Source organism: Babylonia areolata, chromosome 1 (assembly GCF_041734735.1).
Source record: "Babylonia areolata isolate BAREFJ2019XMU chromosome 1, ASM4173473v1, whole genome shotgun sequence".
Lineage (NCBI taxonomy): Eukaryota > Metazoa > Mollusca > Gastropoda > Neogastropoda > Buccinidae > Babylonia > Babylonia areolata.
The window spans coordinates 56061220-56081903 of record NC_134876.1 but is presented as its reverse complement, the minus strand read 5'-3'; the positions used below and the strand labels follow the sequence as shown (position 1 = coordinate 56081903).

At 41.9% G+C, this 20684-nt stretch overlaps 1 protein-coding gene across 1 annotated transcript in view; it reads left to right on the top strand.

The window, feature by feature from the left end:
- The window catches only part of LOC143284921 (uncharacterized), a 70540-nt gene that overhangs the window by 39759 nt on the left and 10097 nt on the right, over positions 1–20684 (top strand). The window contains exons 29-42 of the mRNA XM_076592103.1: positions 4366–4413; positions 5335–5469; positions 8057–8101; positions 10362–10487; positions 11498–11542; positions 11883–11945; positions 13057–13101; positions 14005–14037; positions 14612–14716; positions 14878–14887; positions 15951–16000; positions 17389–17590; positions 18540–18803; positions 19455–19546. Of these exons, the coding sequence (XP_076448218.1) occupies positions 4366–4413; positions 5335–5469; positions 8057–8101; positions 10362–10487; positions 11498–11542; positions 11883–11945; positions 13057–13101; positions 14005–14037; positions 14612–14716; positions 14878–14887; positions 15951–16000; positions 17389–17590; positions 18540–18803; positions 19455–19546 (1263 nt within the window). The remainder of the gene's footprint in view (positions 1–4365; positions 4414–5334; positions 5470–8056; positions 8102–10361; positions 10488–11497; positions 11543–11882; positions 11946–13056; positions 13102–14004; positions 14038–14611; positions 14717–14877; positions 14888–15950; positions 16001–17388; positions 17591–18539; positions 18804–19454; positions 19547–20684) is intronic.

Genomic DNA, 20684 nt, shown 5'->3' with positions numbered 1-20684 from the left:
CTCTCTCTGTTAGTCTCTGTCTGCCTGTCTGTCTTTATCTTTTTCTCTTTCTCTTTCTACTTGTGTGTCTTTCTCTCTGTCTCTCCTGTCCCGAGGAAGGGAAGGATGGTATTTATTTCACTCTTTCTGCCCTTTCTCTTTCAGTCTCTGTTTGTCTGTCTCTTTCTCTTTCTCTCTCTCTGCTTTTGTGTCGTCTTCTTTCTGTGTTCACCTTCCTGAGGAAGGAAAGATGCTAGTTTCGTTAGTGAGATAACTTGCGGCCATTCGCGGTGTTTGACACACCGCCTTCTGTGTGCATCGTCAGTAATCCTGAACATCAGTGGGTGTATGTGATGTTTTCAGTTTAGTCTACCCCGTCTTTCCCATCCCAGCCATCACCATCCATGATGACCTTCCATCTCTATCCCTTCCCGCTCAGAACCCCTACCCCCCCCCCCCCCCCCGCGCCCCCCCCAAAAAAAAACAACAAAAAAAACAACAACAAAAAAACAACCACCGCACACACAAAAACACATACACAAAAACCCAAACAAACCGTGTTCAGTGTGTGGATCAATTCATTCAGACCAAGCTTTGTGGTTGTGTCATGGTTGTATCTCTCAGTCTGTCTGTCTTTTCGCTTGTCTATGTATGTATGTATGTATGTGTTGGGGTCGGGGGGGGGGGGGGGTATAGACAAGAAGAGAGTGAAGACGTAAGAGAGTGAACGAATCAGCAACGAGCACATGCCTGCAAACGCGTCCGAGGAAGAGAGATATTCGATTGAGACGGGTTTAACAGAGCGTTTGTCTGCCCCGAAATATGTAATAATCCCACCATCGTTCAAACTCAAGCTTGCTTTTTTCGTCGTCTGTTATTGCACTTTTAGTGAAACACCGAACCTAAGACCTACACACACACACACACACACACACACGCACGCACGCACGCTCACACCCACACTCACACGCACGCACGCACACCACAGGCCCAACGAACACAGCAACATATCTTTTATGCTGTTGACGTTTATGACAATAATATTTATTATATAACATTAATCTGTTCCATGCCAGCAATGATAACTGAACAGCAATGCTGTTGACGCATGTTGCAGATGCCCAAACATGGCCCACTATGCTGTACCGTCCGCAGGTTGAGAATGACCTATCCCTCTCTATCTATCTCTTTTTTTCTGTCTGTCTGTGGATCTCTCTCTCTCTGTGTCTCTTTCCAATTTACCATTAATATATCCACGATTATAATGTGCATGCAGTACTGATATAATGAATCCTCCCTTTGTTTTATTTTACTCTTTACCCTTCGAGGGCTGGATGAAGAAAAACATTGTCTTGCTTACTTTGTTACCGTCAGGAAATGAAATCTGTTCAAATTCTCTCTCTCTCTCTCTCTCTCTCTCTCTCTCCATCCATCACCTTCATAGCAATATCCTAAACCGGTTTTTTTCTTCAAGAGAGAGAGAGAGAGAGAAAAGGTGCTTCATAAATAAAGTAGTATCATATAGTGTTACAAAAATGGTGAACACGCTCTGCTTGCAACTAACATCCAGCCTGTATTCGAACTGTTAGTGTTTGGACTTCGGATAGGATAAATCGAAGGGAAAGGCGATTCATACAAAGGGACAGATGAGAGCTACAGCGTTTTATTCACTTTTTTTAAGGGGCACTGCATGTCGTTTGAAAGCATGCGCCTGTACTTATAAGATACCTGATAAGTGCAATATAAAAACACCGACCGATTCTTGACATCCAGGTAAGTGCATCTTTTCAACCCATCAAAAGAGGGCGCAGTTATCGCGAACGAGTTGCCCAGACTTTTTCTTCGAAAGCCCGTGTGCTGTTTTATCAGGTAAACACAGTGTGACTCGGGCAAGCAGGTTGAAACAGGAAATACCTGCTGCTAACGCCCACTCATCTCAACCTTCCCCTGCTGAGTGATGAGATGTGCATGTTGGAGAAGTGTTTACATAACGGGAAGGAAGATACATTCATAGAGTGATGGTTTAGTGGTAACATGTCCGCATGGGAAGGGAAAGAATCTGAGAGCGCGGGATCAAATCACATACTCGCTAGTATTTTCCACTAGACATTGAGTGGTGGTCTGGACACAAGTGCACGTAAAATAACTTCTGACAACAAAAAGGTTGCCCCTACCAAAGTTCTGTTGAAGAATGGACTTTGGGATGGGAAAAAAGGTGGCGCAGCACTGAAGCGACCCGGTCTCTTTGGGGAGAGCAGCTCGATTTTCAAACATAAATCTGTTGTGACAAAAAGTAATACAGTGCGACACAATACAATGCAGTAACACACACACACACACACACACACACACACACACACACACACACACACACACACACACACACACGTGTGTGTACACGTCTTTGCTGTTTAGTTCTTACCTACACTTGTTTCCTCCACTATCATGTTGTACGAACGTATTTGGTCAGCCAGTGGTGGATGACATCTTTTCGAAGATCAACGGCTTTTATTTTCAACACTTTGCCCATGTCAGTTCTCTGACAAAGAAGAAGTGAGCAGCAGAGCTCATCTGACCGCTCGTGTTTGACACACGTTTGTTACCTCCCATGCTTCATTTTCGGATCCGCAAGCATAACGTGCAGACATTAATGTATTTCATGAACTATTAGTTCTTTTTGACAGTACATTTTGTAATTTTGTTTTGGTGATATGAAATGGATACTTATACAGCACCTATCCTCCATCAGAGACCAAGCTCTAAGCGCTTTACGAACACGGAGTCAGGCTGCCCATCTGGGCGCTCATCATTCGTTTCCTGTGTCATTCAGTCAGGTTTCAGTCAACCACACACAAACACACATATACATGTAACATTTTAACTGTATGGCCGTGTTTTTTTTAAATTTACCCCACCATGCAGGCAGCCATACTCCGGCTTTTTCGGGGGGGTGCATGTTGGGTATGTTCTTGCTTCCATACCCCACGGAACGCTGACATGAATTACAGGAGCTTTAACGTGGGTATTTGATCTTCTGTGTGCGTACACATACGAAGGGGGTTCAGGCACTAGCAGGTCTGCACATACGTTGACCTGAGAGATCGGAAAACCCTCCAGCCGTAACCCACCAGTTGCGACTGGGATCGAACTCAGGAAACTGACGAGAACCGAGAAGAAACTCTGACGAGAACCGAGAACAAAGTGCCCTGACCATTTGACCACAACACCAGTCTTATTCTTTGCGTCGTCCTTTACGGGCAGTATTAGGAAGTCAATGGAGTGTGATTTATCCCTGCTACCACTGTGACCGGTGTCTCTGGATCATTTGCCATAGGGGATATGCCGATATATCTGACAAATCCAGACGACAAAACTGCACTGATACCAGTCACATCACAAAGGCTCTCCTCTTTCAGAGAGGTTTCTGCTTAGCTCAAACTGCTGTCTTCGAATGATTTACATCATGCTCGAACATTGTCTTTTCCCCCATTTATTAAACATTTTTGATTACATTGTTTTATTTATGTTTGATTCATCTCTTACATTTTTGCAAAGTTATTTTGAAATAGTGATAGAATTGTTTAGATAATTATTACGTGTCTTTGTATATTCTTCTATCGTGTTATATGAAATTGCCTGAATACGTATATGTGTTTGTACGTGAATGAATGAAAAGTTGTAGGTGTTACATATATTTTTGTATCTATCAGTTTCATTGTAACAGTTCCACATAACATAGAATCACGAGACCATGCAAAATAGTAGTAATAATATTGTGCATTTTTAGCGCTTACCCTGCGGCTGTAAGCGCATATACCAATACACATGGAATGAATAAAATACTAGATAATTTAACTTACAATTACGTTAAAGATGCGAACTCCTAAAATACTATTTAAAAAAAACACAAGCACACAAATAGTGTATCATTACTTAAAACTCGGACACCTCTTGTGGCTCACCTTCTTCCTATCACACACACACACACACACACACACACACACACACACACACACACACACACACAGTATATCACATGTAAAGTGCTTTCGCTATGTCTCCGGCGATGAGTTTTTTTTCTTTGGTAATGAAAACATGGTGTCTGCGACACGGTAGAAAAGTATATGATGTGTGCATATCGGGGTCGTCCGCAGACTGTTACAGTTTATAATGACTTCTGCAGTGAACCGAATCTGAATGCTGCTGTACTTATCCTGATGATGCGTCTGTTTGAATAGAGTGAAGCTTTGTGCGAGATATATCTATGTGGTAATTGTTTGGATGAAAAATATATTTATTTGTTATCATGAGTGTGCCTCTTTGTCTGCCCGACTGTCTATGTCTGTTTTCCATGTTTTCAATATTGCCCAGACGTGACTGTTTCAGGGGCAGTGTAACAGGGGGTGCACGTGCACAGACTTAAGAGGACCTTTGGTAAGTTTGGTTAAATGAGCTGTGACTGGCTGATAATGAGTTTTGTGTTCATTATCAAGTCGGCATCGTCTTCGTTTGCACATAACATGTACGTGTTTGGCGGTGGTGAAAGGGGACAGAGAAAGAGAGAGAGTGAGTGTGTGTAGCGCTGGGCAAGCAAAAGACCCAGTGTATCAAATATACACATCAACAGAAGTTTCGGTTCTACTTCGCCCTGACCACCTTTTTTTTGCTGCACACATTTGTTAATCGCACATCATTTACGCAGTACAAACACACAGAGATGAAACGACGGTACTTTGAGAAAACAGCACACACCCTCCCCCCTCCCGCAACCCCCCTGCCCCCCAGTCCTGTGAGGATTCATGGCCTGGTGCGCGTGTAATGGAAATGAATTGCCGTCACGTCGCTTCAACCGTTTTCTCCCCCCCCCCTCTCTCTCTCTCACACACACACACACACGCACGCACGCACACGTACATACACTCAGAGGCGCACACACACACACACACACACACACACACACACACACACACATTTGCATATTATTTTATACGGAGAAATTGTGTGCATGCGTATGTGTGCATGTAGAGCAGCTTCGTCCGGCCACACCTGTAAATGGATTAAAGTAGAATGTGAAGGTCTGTGAAGCTTATTTTACATTTTGGATTATTTAATTCAGCATATACCTGTATATATCTGATCCTAATTTTATCGCATAAAGCGTAAACGAAAATAGATATGATTTACTGAAATGATGAAAACACTCATTTTCAACCCTTGAATACATGTGTATTAAGTCAAAGATTGAGAACATTTTTTTTTAACCTTGTCAGTTCAATGTTCTTTGGCTCAAACAAGACAATAGTTAATGTGTGTGTAGTACTATGACAGTGAGTGACGTTTCCTCATTGTCTACAGGGCCCACGTGGCCCGAAAGGTGAGGTGGGCATGATGGGGGCCCAGGGTCTACCCGGGGTGGAAGGAGAACCAGGTGTTCGCGGGATGAAAGGGGAAGCGGGGTTCCCGGGTGAACCAGGAGAACGGGGCGACCCGGTGAGTCTGGTGTTTTTTAATTTTTATATGTACAGAAAATGTGTGTATGAGGCATTTTGTGTATATTGTGTGTATTATTTTTTTTTACATATACAAAATGTGTGTGCACGGGTTTTATTGTTGTTGTTGTTTTTGTTTGTTTTTTGTGTGTGTGTATTTGCGCGCGCGCGCGTTGTGTGTGTGTGTGTGTGTGTGTGTGTGTGCTTGCACTGACACAAAGAACTGTCAATACGGTAGTATGCTCAGTTTTTATATTAATGTAGGTGCTGTTTGTTTATTTGTTTTGTGTTCGTGTTTGCATACACATAACAGCATCTGGCTCAAGCATACATTAACAATATATATATATATATATATATATATATATATATATATATATATATAACTCCCAGCAACATAGCTTTACTTAAGAACATCGTCCATATCTACATTCTAACCAAGCCATCGACGGGAGGTATAATGGAAAGAGATGTGCGTCTGATGGGAGAGAGATATGAGTGGAATACGATTTGAACTGGTTCCAGCATACATAAAAAAACACAAAAAACAACTCCCAACAACATAGCTATACTTACGGCCATCATCCATTTCTACAATGTGAAAAATGTATCGACAGGAAGCTAGAAGGGAAATGGTTTCAATTTTAAATCTGTGAATCACGATAAAGTTGGGTTTTGTCTGAATCAGACGTCGATTAATCAAATGCATTTTTTTTTTTGCCGTAAGTGTTTGATTTATTGTTGATTTAGATTGATCTTGATTGCGCAGACAGCTGACAGATGAACAGATGACTGATCCCAACCACCTACACACACATTCACACAACAATAACAACGATACCAGCAGCAGCAAACAAACAAACAACAACAGCGATACCAACAACAAAAACAGTCTCCATAAAACACTAAAGTTAACTCCAGAGTGAACGCGCCAAAGTCACAGTGGGCAGTTTGCCGAAAGGAGTGAACTTGGTGGTAACGGCGGAATACTAACCAGTCGTGCAAGCTGACATGTCAACCAACCGGACCGCCAACTGTTTGGTTTTCAAGGCCACTCAGTGTGAACGCAGGTGTAGACAGCCAGTGTTTGGCGGAGGGAGGGAAGAGGGGGTATGATGGTGCGGGGATGGAGGACATGAAGGTGTGGGAGTAAGGGGAAGGAAAGGGGGCATTCGCCTGGTGAATATGTCAGGACTCTACACATACACAAACGCGCTCGCGCGCGCGCGTACGTACTCACTCACACACACGCACACCTCCCACCCACACTCACTTAAGCCAACTACAAACAAAACAAAACATCATCAGCAACAGCAAAAATCGGGGACGGGGTTTAATTATTCTTTTCATGGTTTGTTTGTGTTGATTTATATGTGCGGTCGTTTTTCTCATAATACGCTTTCTTTCCTAACTTTAATCTTTCATACGTCTTCCTCTTTGTCCACCTCTGACCTCAATAGCACTCAAAACTCATGCCTATTTGTTTCGAGCGGAGACCCGTGCACGTGCGTTTGCGTGCAAAAACTCCGTTCGACGACTAAGCCAGGGTCTGAGGCCACACAATGTTTGAGCAAGCTAATAGACAAAAACAAATGACAGACAATTACTCACCATTCCGTAATCTGGTAACGATCAAAGACCGTCTCCAGCATATGCACTGTAGGAACTTGACACACTCTCCTCGAACTGCATGGGCAATGGGAAATAGGGCTACAAATATTGTCAAATTATTTTTCTACTTCATGGCTGTCCGTCAAAATATAATTCAATATATTTCAAATAAAATTGAAAATCTTGCCACATACACCCACACACTCACCCCCCCCCCTTTTCTGGCCATGGTCGCATTGTTTTCTGGGACTTGTAGTTGTGAAAGGAAATAACTCTTCTTCGCCGCAGCCTTACTGTTTGTTAAACATTTCATGTCCTGGCCTCATTGTTTGTTGATTTTAATGTGTTTGTCTTGGAATTTTTTTTAGTATCCCAGGGAGCCCCTCGGTGAACATGCTGTAAATCATTTCCATTTCCAATGCTTCAGGGGTGTATATTTATGCTTTTTCAGAAACCTCTATCTATCTATCTATCTATCTATCTATCTACAGATGATCTGATGTTCTAAAGACTGAACATTACTTTCTGAATTCCGAGTCAGTTAACTTGGCTGAATGTACACCACAGCATTATGTTTGTAGTTTTGTTTGTTGGTATTGTAATGGTGAAGAATTGTCTATTACCGAGTATAGAGCGATCTCTATGGGAATCACACCTAATAGTTCTAGTCTTCTGTTCTTTGGACGAAAATTTTTTGAATGGAATTGGTAGGAAAAAGGATGGGGGTGGAGGGTAGATTGTGTGCCACTGTAATTGTTGTGTTATCATTATCATGAAAATGATTATCATCATCAATGTTATCATTGTAATCATCCTCATTATTGTTAATGATAATAATGATAATGTTCTTATCACTATTTACTATTATTATTGTTATTATTACTATTACTGTTGCTCGTGTTACTCATATTATTGTTAATATATATTGTTGTTACTGTTATATAGCCATTGAAAAGAGTGATCTGTTACACTTACAGGGCTTGGAAGGACGGCCGGGAGTACCAGGGGCACCTGGACAAACTGTAAGCATTGGTATAGTTACTTTAGTTTTTGACTCACTTGTGTAAACAAAGTGAGTCTATGTTTTAACCCGGTGTTCGGTTGTCTGTGTGTGTGTGTGTGTGTGTGTCCGTGTGTCTGTGTGTCTGTGTGTCCGTGGTAAACTTTAACATTGACATTTTCTCTGCAAATACTTTGTCAGTTGACACCAAATTAGGCATAAAAATAGGAAAAATTCAGTTCTTTCCATTCATCTTGCTTAAAACAATATTGCACCTCTGGGATGGGCACAAAAAAATAAAAAAGAAGCCTAATTATATGCAAACTGCATTTACTGTTATATTTATATTTTTTGTATTCTCTAAACATGGCACTTTGACCTCTTATTCTGACACAACAACAAGAGGAGTCATTATCATTTTTTGTTCAAACAGGAACTTCTTTTGCTAAGCATGGAATTTTTATTTATTTTGCAAACATTTTGGTGCAGGTAGTAAAAAAGGGAAAATACTCTGTAATTAATGCTAGGGGACTTAATTTATCACAAGTGAGTCTTGAAGGCCTGCCTCTCTTGTTAACGTTGCAGCTGTTTGTGTTCTTACTTTTGTTTTTGTCTTTGTAATTGTCACTGTTTGTTACTTCTGGTTTTGTCATCGTGTCAGTGTTGTTACTTCTGGTTTTATCACCGTGTTACTATTGTTACTCTTGGTTTTATCACCGTGTCAGTGTTGTTACTCTTGGTTTTATCACCGTGTTAGTGTTGTTACTTTTGGTTTTATCACCGTGTTAGTGTTGTTACTTTTGGTTTTATCACCGTGTTAGTGTTGTTACGCTTGGTTTTATCACCGTGTTAGTGTTGTTACTGTTGGTTTTATCACCGTGTTAGTGTTGCTACTGTTGGTTTTATCACAGTGTTAGTGTTGTTACTTTTGGTTTTATCACCGTGTCAGTGTTGTTACTTTTGGTTTAATTGCCGTGTTAGTGTTGTTACTTTTGGTTTTATCACCGTGTCAGTGTTTTACTCTTGGTTTTATCACCGTGTCAGTGTTGTTACTCTTGGTTTTATCACCGTGTTAGTGTTGTTACATTTGGTTTTATCACCGTGTTAGTGTTGATACTTTTGTTTTATCACTGTGTCAGTGTTGTTGCTTTTGGTTTTATCACCGTGTCAGTGTTGTTACGATTGGTTTTATCACCGTGTTAGTGTTGTTACTCTTGGTTTTATCACCGTGTTAGTGTTGTTACTTTTGGTTTTATCACCGTGTTAGTGTTGTTACTTTTGGTTTTATCACCGTGTCAGTGTTGTTACTTTTGGTTTTATCACCGTGTTAGTGTTGTTACTTTTGGTTTTATCACCGTGTCAGTGTTGTTACTTTTGGTTTTATTGCCGTGTTAGTGTTGTTACTTTTGGTTTTATCACCGTGTCAGTGTTGTTACTTTCGGTTTAATTGCCGTGTTAGTGTTGTTACTTTTGGTTTTATCACCGTGTCAGTGTTGTTACTTTTGGTTTAATTGCCGTGTTAGTGTTGTTACTTTTGGTTTTATCACCGTGTCAGTGTTTTACTCTTGGTTTTATCACCGTGTCAGTGTTTTTACTCTTGGTTTTATCACCGTGTCAGTGTTGTTACTCTTGGTTTTATCACCGTGTTAGTGTTGTTACATTTGGTTTTATCACCGTGTTGGTGTTGATACTTTTGGTTTTATCACTGTGTCAGTGTTGTTACTTTTGGTTTTATCACCGTGTTAGTGTTGTCATTTTTGTTTTAACATTGTAAGTGTTACTTTTGTTTTTATCATCATGTTACTATTGTTTGTTTTTATTATTGTAAGTGTTAGTGCTAATACCTTTGTTTTTATTATCGTGTTAATGTTGTCGCTTTTGTTTTTATCACCTTGTTAGTGACGCTACTTTTGCTTTTATCATCGAGTTAGTGTTCTTTCTTCTTTTTGGCTTTTTAAAAAAATTATCCTATGCTCTTTGTCACTGTGGTTCTTTGTTGTGCTTAATTGTGACAGAGCTGGAGGTCTGTTCAATGTCGTTTTTGAAATTTAAAACAATTCTATTTTTCTCTTCTCTCTTGGTGTCTCTGTCTCTCAAGCTACAGTGCCTGATCGATCTGATTCAGCCTCCATGTGAAAGGAGTAAAATTTACTTCTTAATGTTTAATAACTAGAAGTCAGTCCACAGCCACGTAGCTGTCACCATTCAGTAAAGAAAAGAAAAAAAGATGTGAAGGTAACGATGGTGAGGTGTATGATCGGTGTGTGTGCGTGCGTGTGCAGGGTGCAGTAGGGCCCCGTGGTCCCCAGGGGTTGCCAGGCCCTCAAGGCACTCAGGGGCTGCCAGGAGCCAAGGGGGAGACAGGAGCCCCAGGTTTCGATGGTGTGGACGGGGCGAGAGGCTTCAGGGTAATGTTCCTTGTCAGCTGGGTGATCATGTGCAGGTTCCAGGAGAGAGTTTGAGATTTTAGTCTACTTTTCTTTGTTTTCTTTTTGTCCCGTTTTGCTGTCTGGTTGATTGATTGCCTGCCTGTCTCTCTCCCCCTGTCTCCTCCTTTCCTCTTTGTTTATTTTCCTGTTTCTAGTTTTCCCGAATATGTTCTGATGTAAACCGTGTTTTTGCATGTATGTGTCATGTGTTTTCATGTATAGTTTTCTTTGCCTTTCCCCCATTTCTTTGGCCTGTGGATTGGACGTAAAAAGCATCTGTACTTTCTGCATTACCCTCATCTTATGAAAATGTTCGTTTCACTTCATTTCCACCGCTCTCTCTCTCTCTCTCTCTCTCTCTCTCTCTCTCTCTCTCTCTCATCTCATCTCTTTAGCATGTTAACATCAGAAGGTCACGAGGTGATAATCTAGATGGAAAATTTTATATCAGAAGTTTGAAGTGATACTTGAATTGTCCTGCACAGGCTTGAAGGAATACATGCATAGTCTTACACAAGCCTGAAACATTAAAGAAATAGTCTTGCAAAGCTTGAAGGAATAGAGGAATAGTCTTGCAAGGCTTGAGGAATGCATTCATGCAAATGCTTGAAAGAATGCATGAATAGCACTGCACAAGCTTGAAGGAAGAAATGAGTACACAGACCGTTGATCGCTTTTCTTGAAAGTGTAGACTGAAAAATAGAAGATAATACGATTCGTGTCTGCTCGCTTTGATATCACTGATGAGTATGCATACATTAGTAATTAATGTAGTACTGTACGATTTTATATATACATATATATCACTCCACAGTTGTCTGATAATTATTTCGAATCAGTGAGCTCAGTGTTCAAGACTGACAGAGTTAAATGATTTTGCTCCAAGTAAACCCCACCCACCCCCTACTGAGTAGTGTGAAAAAAAGCACGCATGTGTGACACAGTATGTTACGCAGGAGGGTGTAAAAGGAAATGGTTTCTTTCACCAGGGTCCAGTAGGCCCTGTGGGTCCGGCAGGAAAAGATGGCCTGACTGTAAGTATATCTCTTTTGTAATATCTACTCACTGTTTATTCATATACGTGGCTATAATGATTTCTGAAGGTAAATGACGTGTTTATGTTACGATACATTTAAGCAAAATGCATCATAACGCGAACTGTGTTGCACAAGCCCATTATTGTGCAATCTGACTGGTTTAATCCGCAGCCTACCAGACATGCCACAGTGCATTTACCATCTGCGTATATTAAAATCAAAAGCTAAAAGTAGTTATGGTAATGCAGAGAAAGGCTGTGCTCTGTGAGTGTAAGCACCCTTGCTGACAGTTTTGTGTCGGCATCAGAACCTAAATATTGTATTTCTGGTGCTTCAGGGACCGACGGGTCCAATCGGACCCCCAGGACATCGAGGGTTACCTGGGTGTGACGGCCTGCCGGTGAGGGTTTCTGTTGTCTGTCGGTGACTGTCGGTTCAAATCTCCCTCTGTCTTTCTGTTTCTCAAACTCACTCACTTACATACACCCGAACACACACACATACACACACACACGCGCGCGCACACACACACACACACACACATACACACACACCGCGTGCACGATCTAACGCATACGCACACACACGCACATGCACACACGCAATACAACCACGCTTACACACACGCACGTATGGACGCATGCTTACACGCAATTTTGTCTCTCCCCCGTAAATACACTGACTGACTGAAACCATTTATTGTCAGATTAACTGTTTGTTGTACTGACATTTTCGCAACCATTTGAATAAAATATTAACTGAGCAACACAAGGAAATTCTGATTTGAGGAAGGTATGATTTAAAAACACACACACACACACACACACACACACACACACACACACACACACACACACACACAAACAAACAAACAAACATATTTAACAAATCAAGGTACCAAATTTCATTAATATCATTATCTCCAAAAAATATTCTAACGCACCCACATACTCACATACGTTTCTCCCCCACCCTCTCTCTACATACATCCATGCATGCACACAAATGCCCATTATAATTCCCCTACCTCATTCCCCTGCCCACTCACTCACACACACACACACACACACACACACACACACACACACACACACACACACACACACACACACATTCACACTGTCTCTCACTCTTTCTCATCAAATTAAGGTTTCGTAATGTAATCAAGACGACATATTACATGTTAGGGTCGAACAGTTCCACTAATTAGAATAATGGGAACTTTGCTCTACAAGTAAATCTGACGCTATCACCCAAAACGAAACACTATTTTGGATTAAATAAAACAGAGGGGAACCTCTGCAACAGAAAGGGGATGAAACAAATTAGAAAAACCGACCAATTGGATGGCTTTTAAAAGCCGTAAATACACAAACACACACACACACACACACACACACACACACACACACACACACACACACACACACACACACACACACACACACACATATCGTGACCAATCGGGAGAGGCGATTTTCTGTTGATTAACCTTCACGTGTTCTGTGCAGGGTGGAAGAGGCCGACCAGGGCCGTCAGGCGTGTCAGGTCAACCAGTAAGTATTTTGCTTTAGAAGAAGGTGGCAGAATGGTTAAGACGCTTATGTACAAATGCAGTGTCTGTGAGGGTCTGGGGTTCGATTCCCACTCTCGCCCTTACTCCCGAGTTTCACAGGAAAATCAAACTGAGAGTCAAGTCATTCGGATGAGACGATAATCCAAAGTCACGTGTGCAGCACGCACTTGGTGCACTAAAAAAGAACCCATGGCAACAAAAGTGTCGTCATCTGGTCAAATTTGTAGAAGAAATCCACTCTGATGGGAACATAAATATGTATGCTTGCACTCGAGGCCTTTCTAAGCGCGTTGGGTTATGCTGCTGGTCAGGCATCTGCCTAACACCTGTGATGTAGCTTATATGGATTTGCCCGAACGCAGTAACGCCTCCTTGGGAAACTGAAACTGAATTACTTTTCTTTGACTCTCTCCAGTTGTTTCCTTGTTTCTTTGACTGGGACCCACTCCTTCTCTCTTATTTAAAAATAAAGGTAGGGGTGGGGTGTGTGAGAGGAAGCTGGAGCATCTGTATGTGTATGTTCACTTTCTTTTGTGGCACGAGAGATAGAAGAGAAACTTACGAACATTTAGAGGAAGTGTGTGTGTGTGTGTGTGTGTGTGTGTGTGTGTGTGTGTGTGTGTGTGTATGGCGCAGGCGCAGGCGCACATTCGAGTGTCATCTGAGTTTTCTGTTCATTAATGTAGACGCTCACGCAGAACAGTTATATTGGTTACATTGTAGCAGTTATTACTGAGGTGGTTCCTAGGGCAGCCACGTGTTTCAACTGTTATTAAAGAAGGAAATAAATGTATGCTTTATTACATCGCCCTTTTATATCTCTCATTTGAGTTCTGAGCTGTTCCATGTCAGTGTCTCAACTTCGTTTTCGTTTTTGTTTCAGGGTCTTCGTGGCCTACCAGGAATTGGTCGCTATGTAAGTGTGTGTGTGTGTGCGTGGTGCGTGCGCGCGCGCGCGTGTGTGTATGTATGTGCGTGCCAGATGTGTGCATGTTTATAATCTGATCATGTTGGTTGTTAATGAGTACATGATTGTTGTCAGTCTGCCCGTGTTGTTCGTGTTTTTCAATGTTTCAGTGTGTGTTATGTGAAAACAGTTTTACCGTATTTCCTGGATCACAACCACCATTCATGGAGGAGCATCAGTGAGAACTAGAAAGGCAACTTCAGATACAGAAAATGTGAAAAGAAGAGGGATCGTAAGAGAGTTAGAGAAAGAGAGATACTGAGAGAGAAAAAAACCCATTCAGTCACGAGCATTGTTGTGTCTCAGGTAATCATCATTACATCTGTTACTCGTTGATAATCATAAGTGAATAACATACGCATTGTGTTATCCATTGTTTTAAAGCTTTGTAAGAACAAATACGACAAATAGACCACATTCAAGCTAAAGGGTAATCCACTTACGAAGCGTGAACATGGATTACGACAGAGACCTCTTAGCACGTGCTGTTTATGTCATTGTTAAATCATGTGCATGTGTTTAGGGTCCGCCAGGTCCCCCAGGCCCCCCCGGCCGTTTGCAGCTGAAAGAGGTGACTGCCAACACCACAGAATATGCGAGTCTGTTGAGGAACATGAAGGGAATGAAGGTAAAGCCTGTTTCCTTATTCTCTGGTTTCTGTTTAATTGCTGTTTTCGTAACCTGTCCTGTAGGGTTACTGCTCATTCTAATTATTTGATGAGTGTTTGTAGAAAGATGAAACATGATCTGTTTTTTACAGTGATATTTGTTTTGTTTTTTTCCTTGCAGGGGGAGAAGGGTGAGTCTGACTTCTACTGAAAGACATGACCGATGTATGAATGAAGATGAAACTGTGAGTATTACATTCATACATACATTATGCTGCGGTAGACAGCGCTCACTTGCAGTTCGCAAGCAACCAGAAACGGTCGGTACAGCCACCTACACAGTTATAAATCAGGAGAGGACATGAAACCATAAACTATGCATTTTGGGCTTCAAGGGGCATACATTCTAAGCGTGAACTCATATACAGTACGTATGTTGCAGGAGCACAATACAGCAAGATGTTGAAAAACAACAACCCTGTCCTGTCTGTGCTTTTCACCAGTGATGAAACTATATTTAAACAAAACATGACCGTACAACAGAAGGTCTGTGATTTTAATAGTGAACGTAGTGTTCATTTTCGAGGGATCGTTTGCATTCCATGATCAGATCTCAGCTGGTGTTTGAATTACATTTTGGTGTGTGGTTATTTATATCGGAGACCGCGGAGTCCCGGAATAACGTCCCAAATCATCCCACCATTCCGTAGGTCCTAGAGGGCACGATTCAGGCACCTGTCATGGCCACCTTCAGACTTTATGAGTGTGTGGGGGATCGGGTGGGTGGGGGGGGGATCGGGTGTGTGTGTGTGTGTGCGTGTGTGTGTGTGTGTGTGTGTGCGAAGTCAAGACAATATGATCTTTAGTGAGGGTAAAAGAATAGGCTTGTACAACGTTTTTCCATCCTGCCTTAGAAATAAAAGAAAAGAAAATAGAAGAAAAAAATGGAGAGGGGTAGGAAAAGCATAATGTGAAAAATCAAGCACGATAAGGCGCACAAATTCTATGAGGGAAAAACATATATACATGATGTCGACACAATTATAACACACGAAAGCAGTGTGTGTGTGTGTGTGTGTGTGTGTGTGTGTGTGTGTGTGTGTGTGTGTGTGTGTGTGTGTGTCTGTTCATGCGTATATAAGTTGTGTGTGTGTGTTCATGCGTATATAAGGTATGTGTGTGTGTGAAAAAGAGAGAGAGAGAGAGAAGCTTGTGCTTTGCGTTTATGTATTTGTGCAACATTTCTGTTTGCAGGTGACTTCGGAATGCCCGGGTTTGGCTTTCGTGGACGAAAAGGAGATAGAGTGGGTAAATTAAAAAAACGTAGATGTAGTAATTGTAGATGAACAGTAATACTTTGCACATTCACTCATCTTACGAACATTAGGCTAATGATATAACAAATATATCATCAGCTCTGACATACACGGACTGCATATAAGGACACTTTATGTGCCAAGCAACAGAACATAGGTATATACTTACATATACTAGTAAATGAATATATATATAATTATATATATGCACATAATATTCATATTTTTATATAATCATATATATATATATATATATATATATATATATATATATATATATGCAGAACATAGCCTATTTTTCCTCACAATAAACTCCTATCTTGTCGAACACTTTTTCTTTGCTCTGTCGATTTCATTGTATTAGCATGCTAACAATTTCAAATATAAACCTGTTTGAACCAGAATCTGTCGACAGCATTATACCACTAACACAAGGCAGTCCAGGAAGAGCCTTCATGTTCATGTATTTCATAATTTTTTAGCTTTCCCCGGTCGTTATTATGGATTGTTTCAACAAAAACGTTGATTTTTCTTAAGAGTCAGTTTTTAGGGGTCGGGATGGAGATGGAAGCCAATTCAATAAAGACAATGAAGAAAAACACAAAGTAAGCAAGACGCCGTTGACTTTTTAGAAAAAACGCCAAGCCATCTTTGATGAAAGTGCACAGTGCGACAAAATCACCATTGAGCCAATGAACCCAAACCAACCATAAAACCCAGTCGACAACGCAGGCGCAACGTTACACATGACTAACTGCGCGATCTCGGAAGGGTGAAAAACAAGAATAGAAGTGAAGGAAGGAAGTAAGCCACCAGCTAACTGGCCAGTCGGGCAGGTGCGGCATGAAGGAAGCCTGTCTGACGTGATGATCCGGTTGTTGTCAGGGCCAGTCCGGCAACTGTTGCAGCTGACCTATTAAAAGATTGTCAGGTTGTAAACACATTTAGCAGGTGACACCGACCCCCCCGACCCCTCCGACACTTTCCTCGACACAAACACCTGCTTCTCCCCCTTCCAACATTCACATGTACGCACGCGCGCACATGCTTATACACACACGCGCTCACGCATGCATATAGGCACGCACGCGCGCACAAGACAGACGCGCACTCACATAACGTTAACAGGCCTACACACATACGCACACACACGGAACACAAATAAACATACATAAGGTCAACGCACACACACACACACACACACACACACACACACACACACTCGTTCATACGCACCTTTTCACATTCACTTGTACACAACACACGTATGTAGATGTATTTGCGCGCTGGGACACACACGCACGCACACACGAAAGCGCGCGTTTCTCTTGCATCTCACCCACCTCTCTTCCAACACACCATTCTCCTGGCACCAGGGGTACCCAGGTGTGAAAGGAGAGAAAGGCGTGGACGGGTCACCTGGACTTCCAGGTGTGTCTGGCTCACCCGGGCGGCCTGGCTCCGTGTTGGAGGGGTTCCCCGGACAGAAGGGAGACAGGGGGGCCCGTGGGCCACAGGGCCGTGACGGCCTACCTGGCAGACCTGGGCTCAAGGGGGAATCTGGGGAGGGGATTCCAGGTGAGACGTCCGACAACCCGGCCCCCTAGTGTCTGTTCCCCTGTTACGTTGCGAGAGAGCGTGGTGACGTGCGAGTTTAAGATAATGATGATGACAATATCACTACTACTACTGCTGCTGCTACTACTACTACTGCTACTGCTGCTGTTGCTGCTACTACTACTACTTATCCTAACGATAAAGATAACAATAGTGATAATAATGATAATCAGTGGTATTGGTATGATGCATTTCTTTAAGTAAAGTTAGACTGTTTACTGGCAATTGCATGTGTGAAACTCTTCGGTACCCCGTATTCGAAAACTGGTTTTCTTGCTCAAAAGAATCGAGGCAACGTACACACGAATCCCTTTTGTTTTAGCTTTTGTTAAAAGATGGTTATCTTCACTAATATGCTATATTTCTCAGTGAAGATGGATCACTAACATGCTATATTTCTCAGTGAAGATGGATGTGCTGGTGAACTGGGCAAACCGAACAAAATATTAATGAAAGATCTTAAACGAATTGTAAGCACCAAATCGTTAGATCCGTTCAGTTGTTGTGTTGACATTGGTATTAGCCTTTTAAATAATAAAAAAGAAAACAAGTTAATCTCGCCCTTAGTTCTGTTCTGCATACGTATTGCTGTTTTAAATGTCAGTACACAAAGAAATGACAAACAGCTTTATTTATTGAGACATTTATTATTTTATTTTACATGAAAAATGTTGATGCAATCATGTTAGCGATATTGAGAAATAATCTTGTTGCCACATCAACACCTAGCCTTACAAACAGGCTATAGCGCTATATAAGTATGCTGTCTAAATCATTTCTAAATTGTTCGAAGACATTCCAGTAAAAAAAAAAATCCCTGTTTACGTCAGTGCATTCTGTCTGTCTCTATTGCTTAAATAATGAACACATAACAAATACTTTTTTTCCACAAAATCTCTTTGATTCACAGGAAATCCTGGCATGCCGGGATCGCCAGGGGAGAAAGGGGTGGCCGGTCCACCCGGACGAACCGGCCAGACCTATCCAGGGGTACCCGGGCCCCCAGGTCCACCCGGCCGGCCGGGACCCACGGGCCCCGCGGGTCGCGGGCTGAAGGGGGAACCCGGGGATCGCGGGCAGAAGGGGCACCACGGGCAGCCCGGCTACCCCGGGTTACGGGGCAAAAAGGGCAGACAGGGGGACAAGGGAGAGGCCGGCAACCCTGGATTACCCGGTAGGGTGGTGATATTGATTTTTTAAAACCTTTTTAATCAAGATGTTACAAATATAATGGCAACAAAAAGGCAATCAAAAAAGAAAGAAAAAAGAAGAGAAAAAAGAAATAATCACAAAATTCAGAAGAATACACATGGAATACTTCTACATGCCTTATACGCTGGCCATTAAGGAGAAGCGTGAGCGAAGGAAGCAGGGCTCAACTTCTGGAGACGTTTTCCCTTGCCACACCTGTGGGAAGTGCTGCGCATCCAGAATCGGCCTCTTCTCCCATATGAGGACACACCGACAGATAAGCCTGCCTACTCATCCATCGGTCTGACGGGATACTCCATTATTATGTCTTATACGTGTCCACATCTACACATAAAAACAACAACACAGAATTGATTTTTCTTTATTATCATTATTTTTTTTAATAGGTTTTGTTGTTGTTTAAACAAATGCTTGTCATGAACGGAAAATAGGCCACTGATGCTTTTGCTATGGTAACCTAGATTACCGGGTAGGGTGATGACAGTGATTCTTTTAATATTTAGGTTTTCTTGTTGTTTCAACAAGTGTTTGGCTTGAATCCAAAATGGGTAACCGATGCTTTTGCTATATGAATGTGTGTGTGTGTGTGTGTGTGTGTGTGTGTGTTATGTAGGTCTGCCGGGACGTGTCGACGTGCCATTTGGAACAGTGCAAGGCCCTCCAGGTCCTCAAGGACCGAAGGGAGAATCTGGCAAGTCAGTAAAGGTAACTGAAATGTTCTGGTACACAGACAGCTATTCCGATACACTGTGTTTTCTTTAACGTTGTTTTTTCTTGTCTGTAACGTCAACAAAAGATCGTTGTGCTTCATTAAACGATTACATTAATGGAAAGACATGTTTCATTCACACCGACATGAGAAATGTCATAAAAATATTTAATGTATTTAACGCATGGTACAAACATCACACACACACACACGCGCGCGCGCGCACACACGCACACACACACACACACACACACACATACACCTCACACTGGTACATTCACACAGACAGAGACATAAAAGATATAAAAGTATGCTGCAAGAGTACGTAATCTATTCATATGCAGCACACATACGTTCAAGCAAGCACGCGTACACGCACACACAGGCACATACTTAACGCACGCATCGGCACATACTCCCCCACACACGCACACATCCACACGCACACACACACCCACCAAACACACACACACACACACACACACACACACACACACACACACACACACACACACAACACACACACACACACACACACACACACACACACACACGAATTATGATTTTGCTTATAGTCCATCCAACAGCAAGGGTCTTTACCATGACTAGATATCAGCAGCGACAGTAGCATCCATGGCAATAACAAAAGAGTGGCTTCCGTAGACTTTATACCTGTACCTCATTCACCATCATCATCGTCTTTATTTTCATCTTCGTCCAAATCCTCTTCCTTTTTCTTTCCATCATCATCCTCACCCTCATCATCATCATCGTCATCCTTTCTTATTATCATCACCGGCGTCGTCGTCGTCGCCATCTTTATTGTCATCTTAGTCGTCATCCTTACTGTCAGTATAATTCTTTTTTGTTATGGTTATGGTGGTTGGTGATAGTTGTTTTCTTTGTTGTTGATGATGGTGATATTGTCATGATTGTTGTTTTCTCCACTGTCATCGTCGTCGTCGGCACCATCTTTAATTTCATGTTCGTCATTCGTCTTGTTACTATAATTATGGTTTGTTGTGGTTATGGTGGTTGGTGACAGTTGTTTTCGTTGTCGTTGATGGTGATATATTCATGATCGTTGTTTTATTCACAGCAAATCGAATATTTCTCGGTGAATGGCTTGTCTTT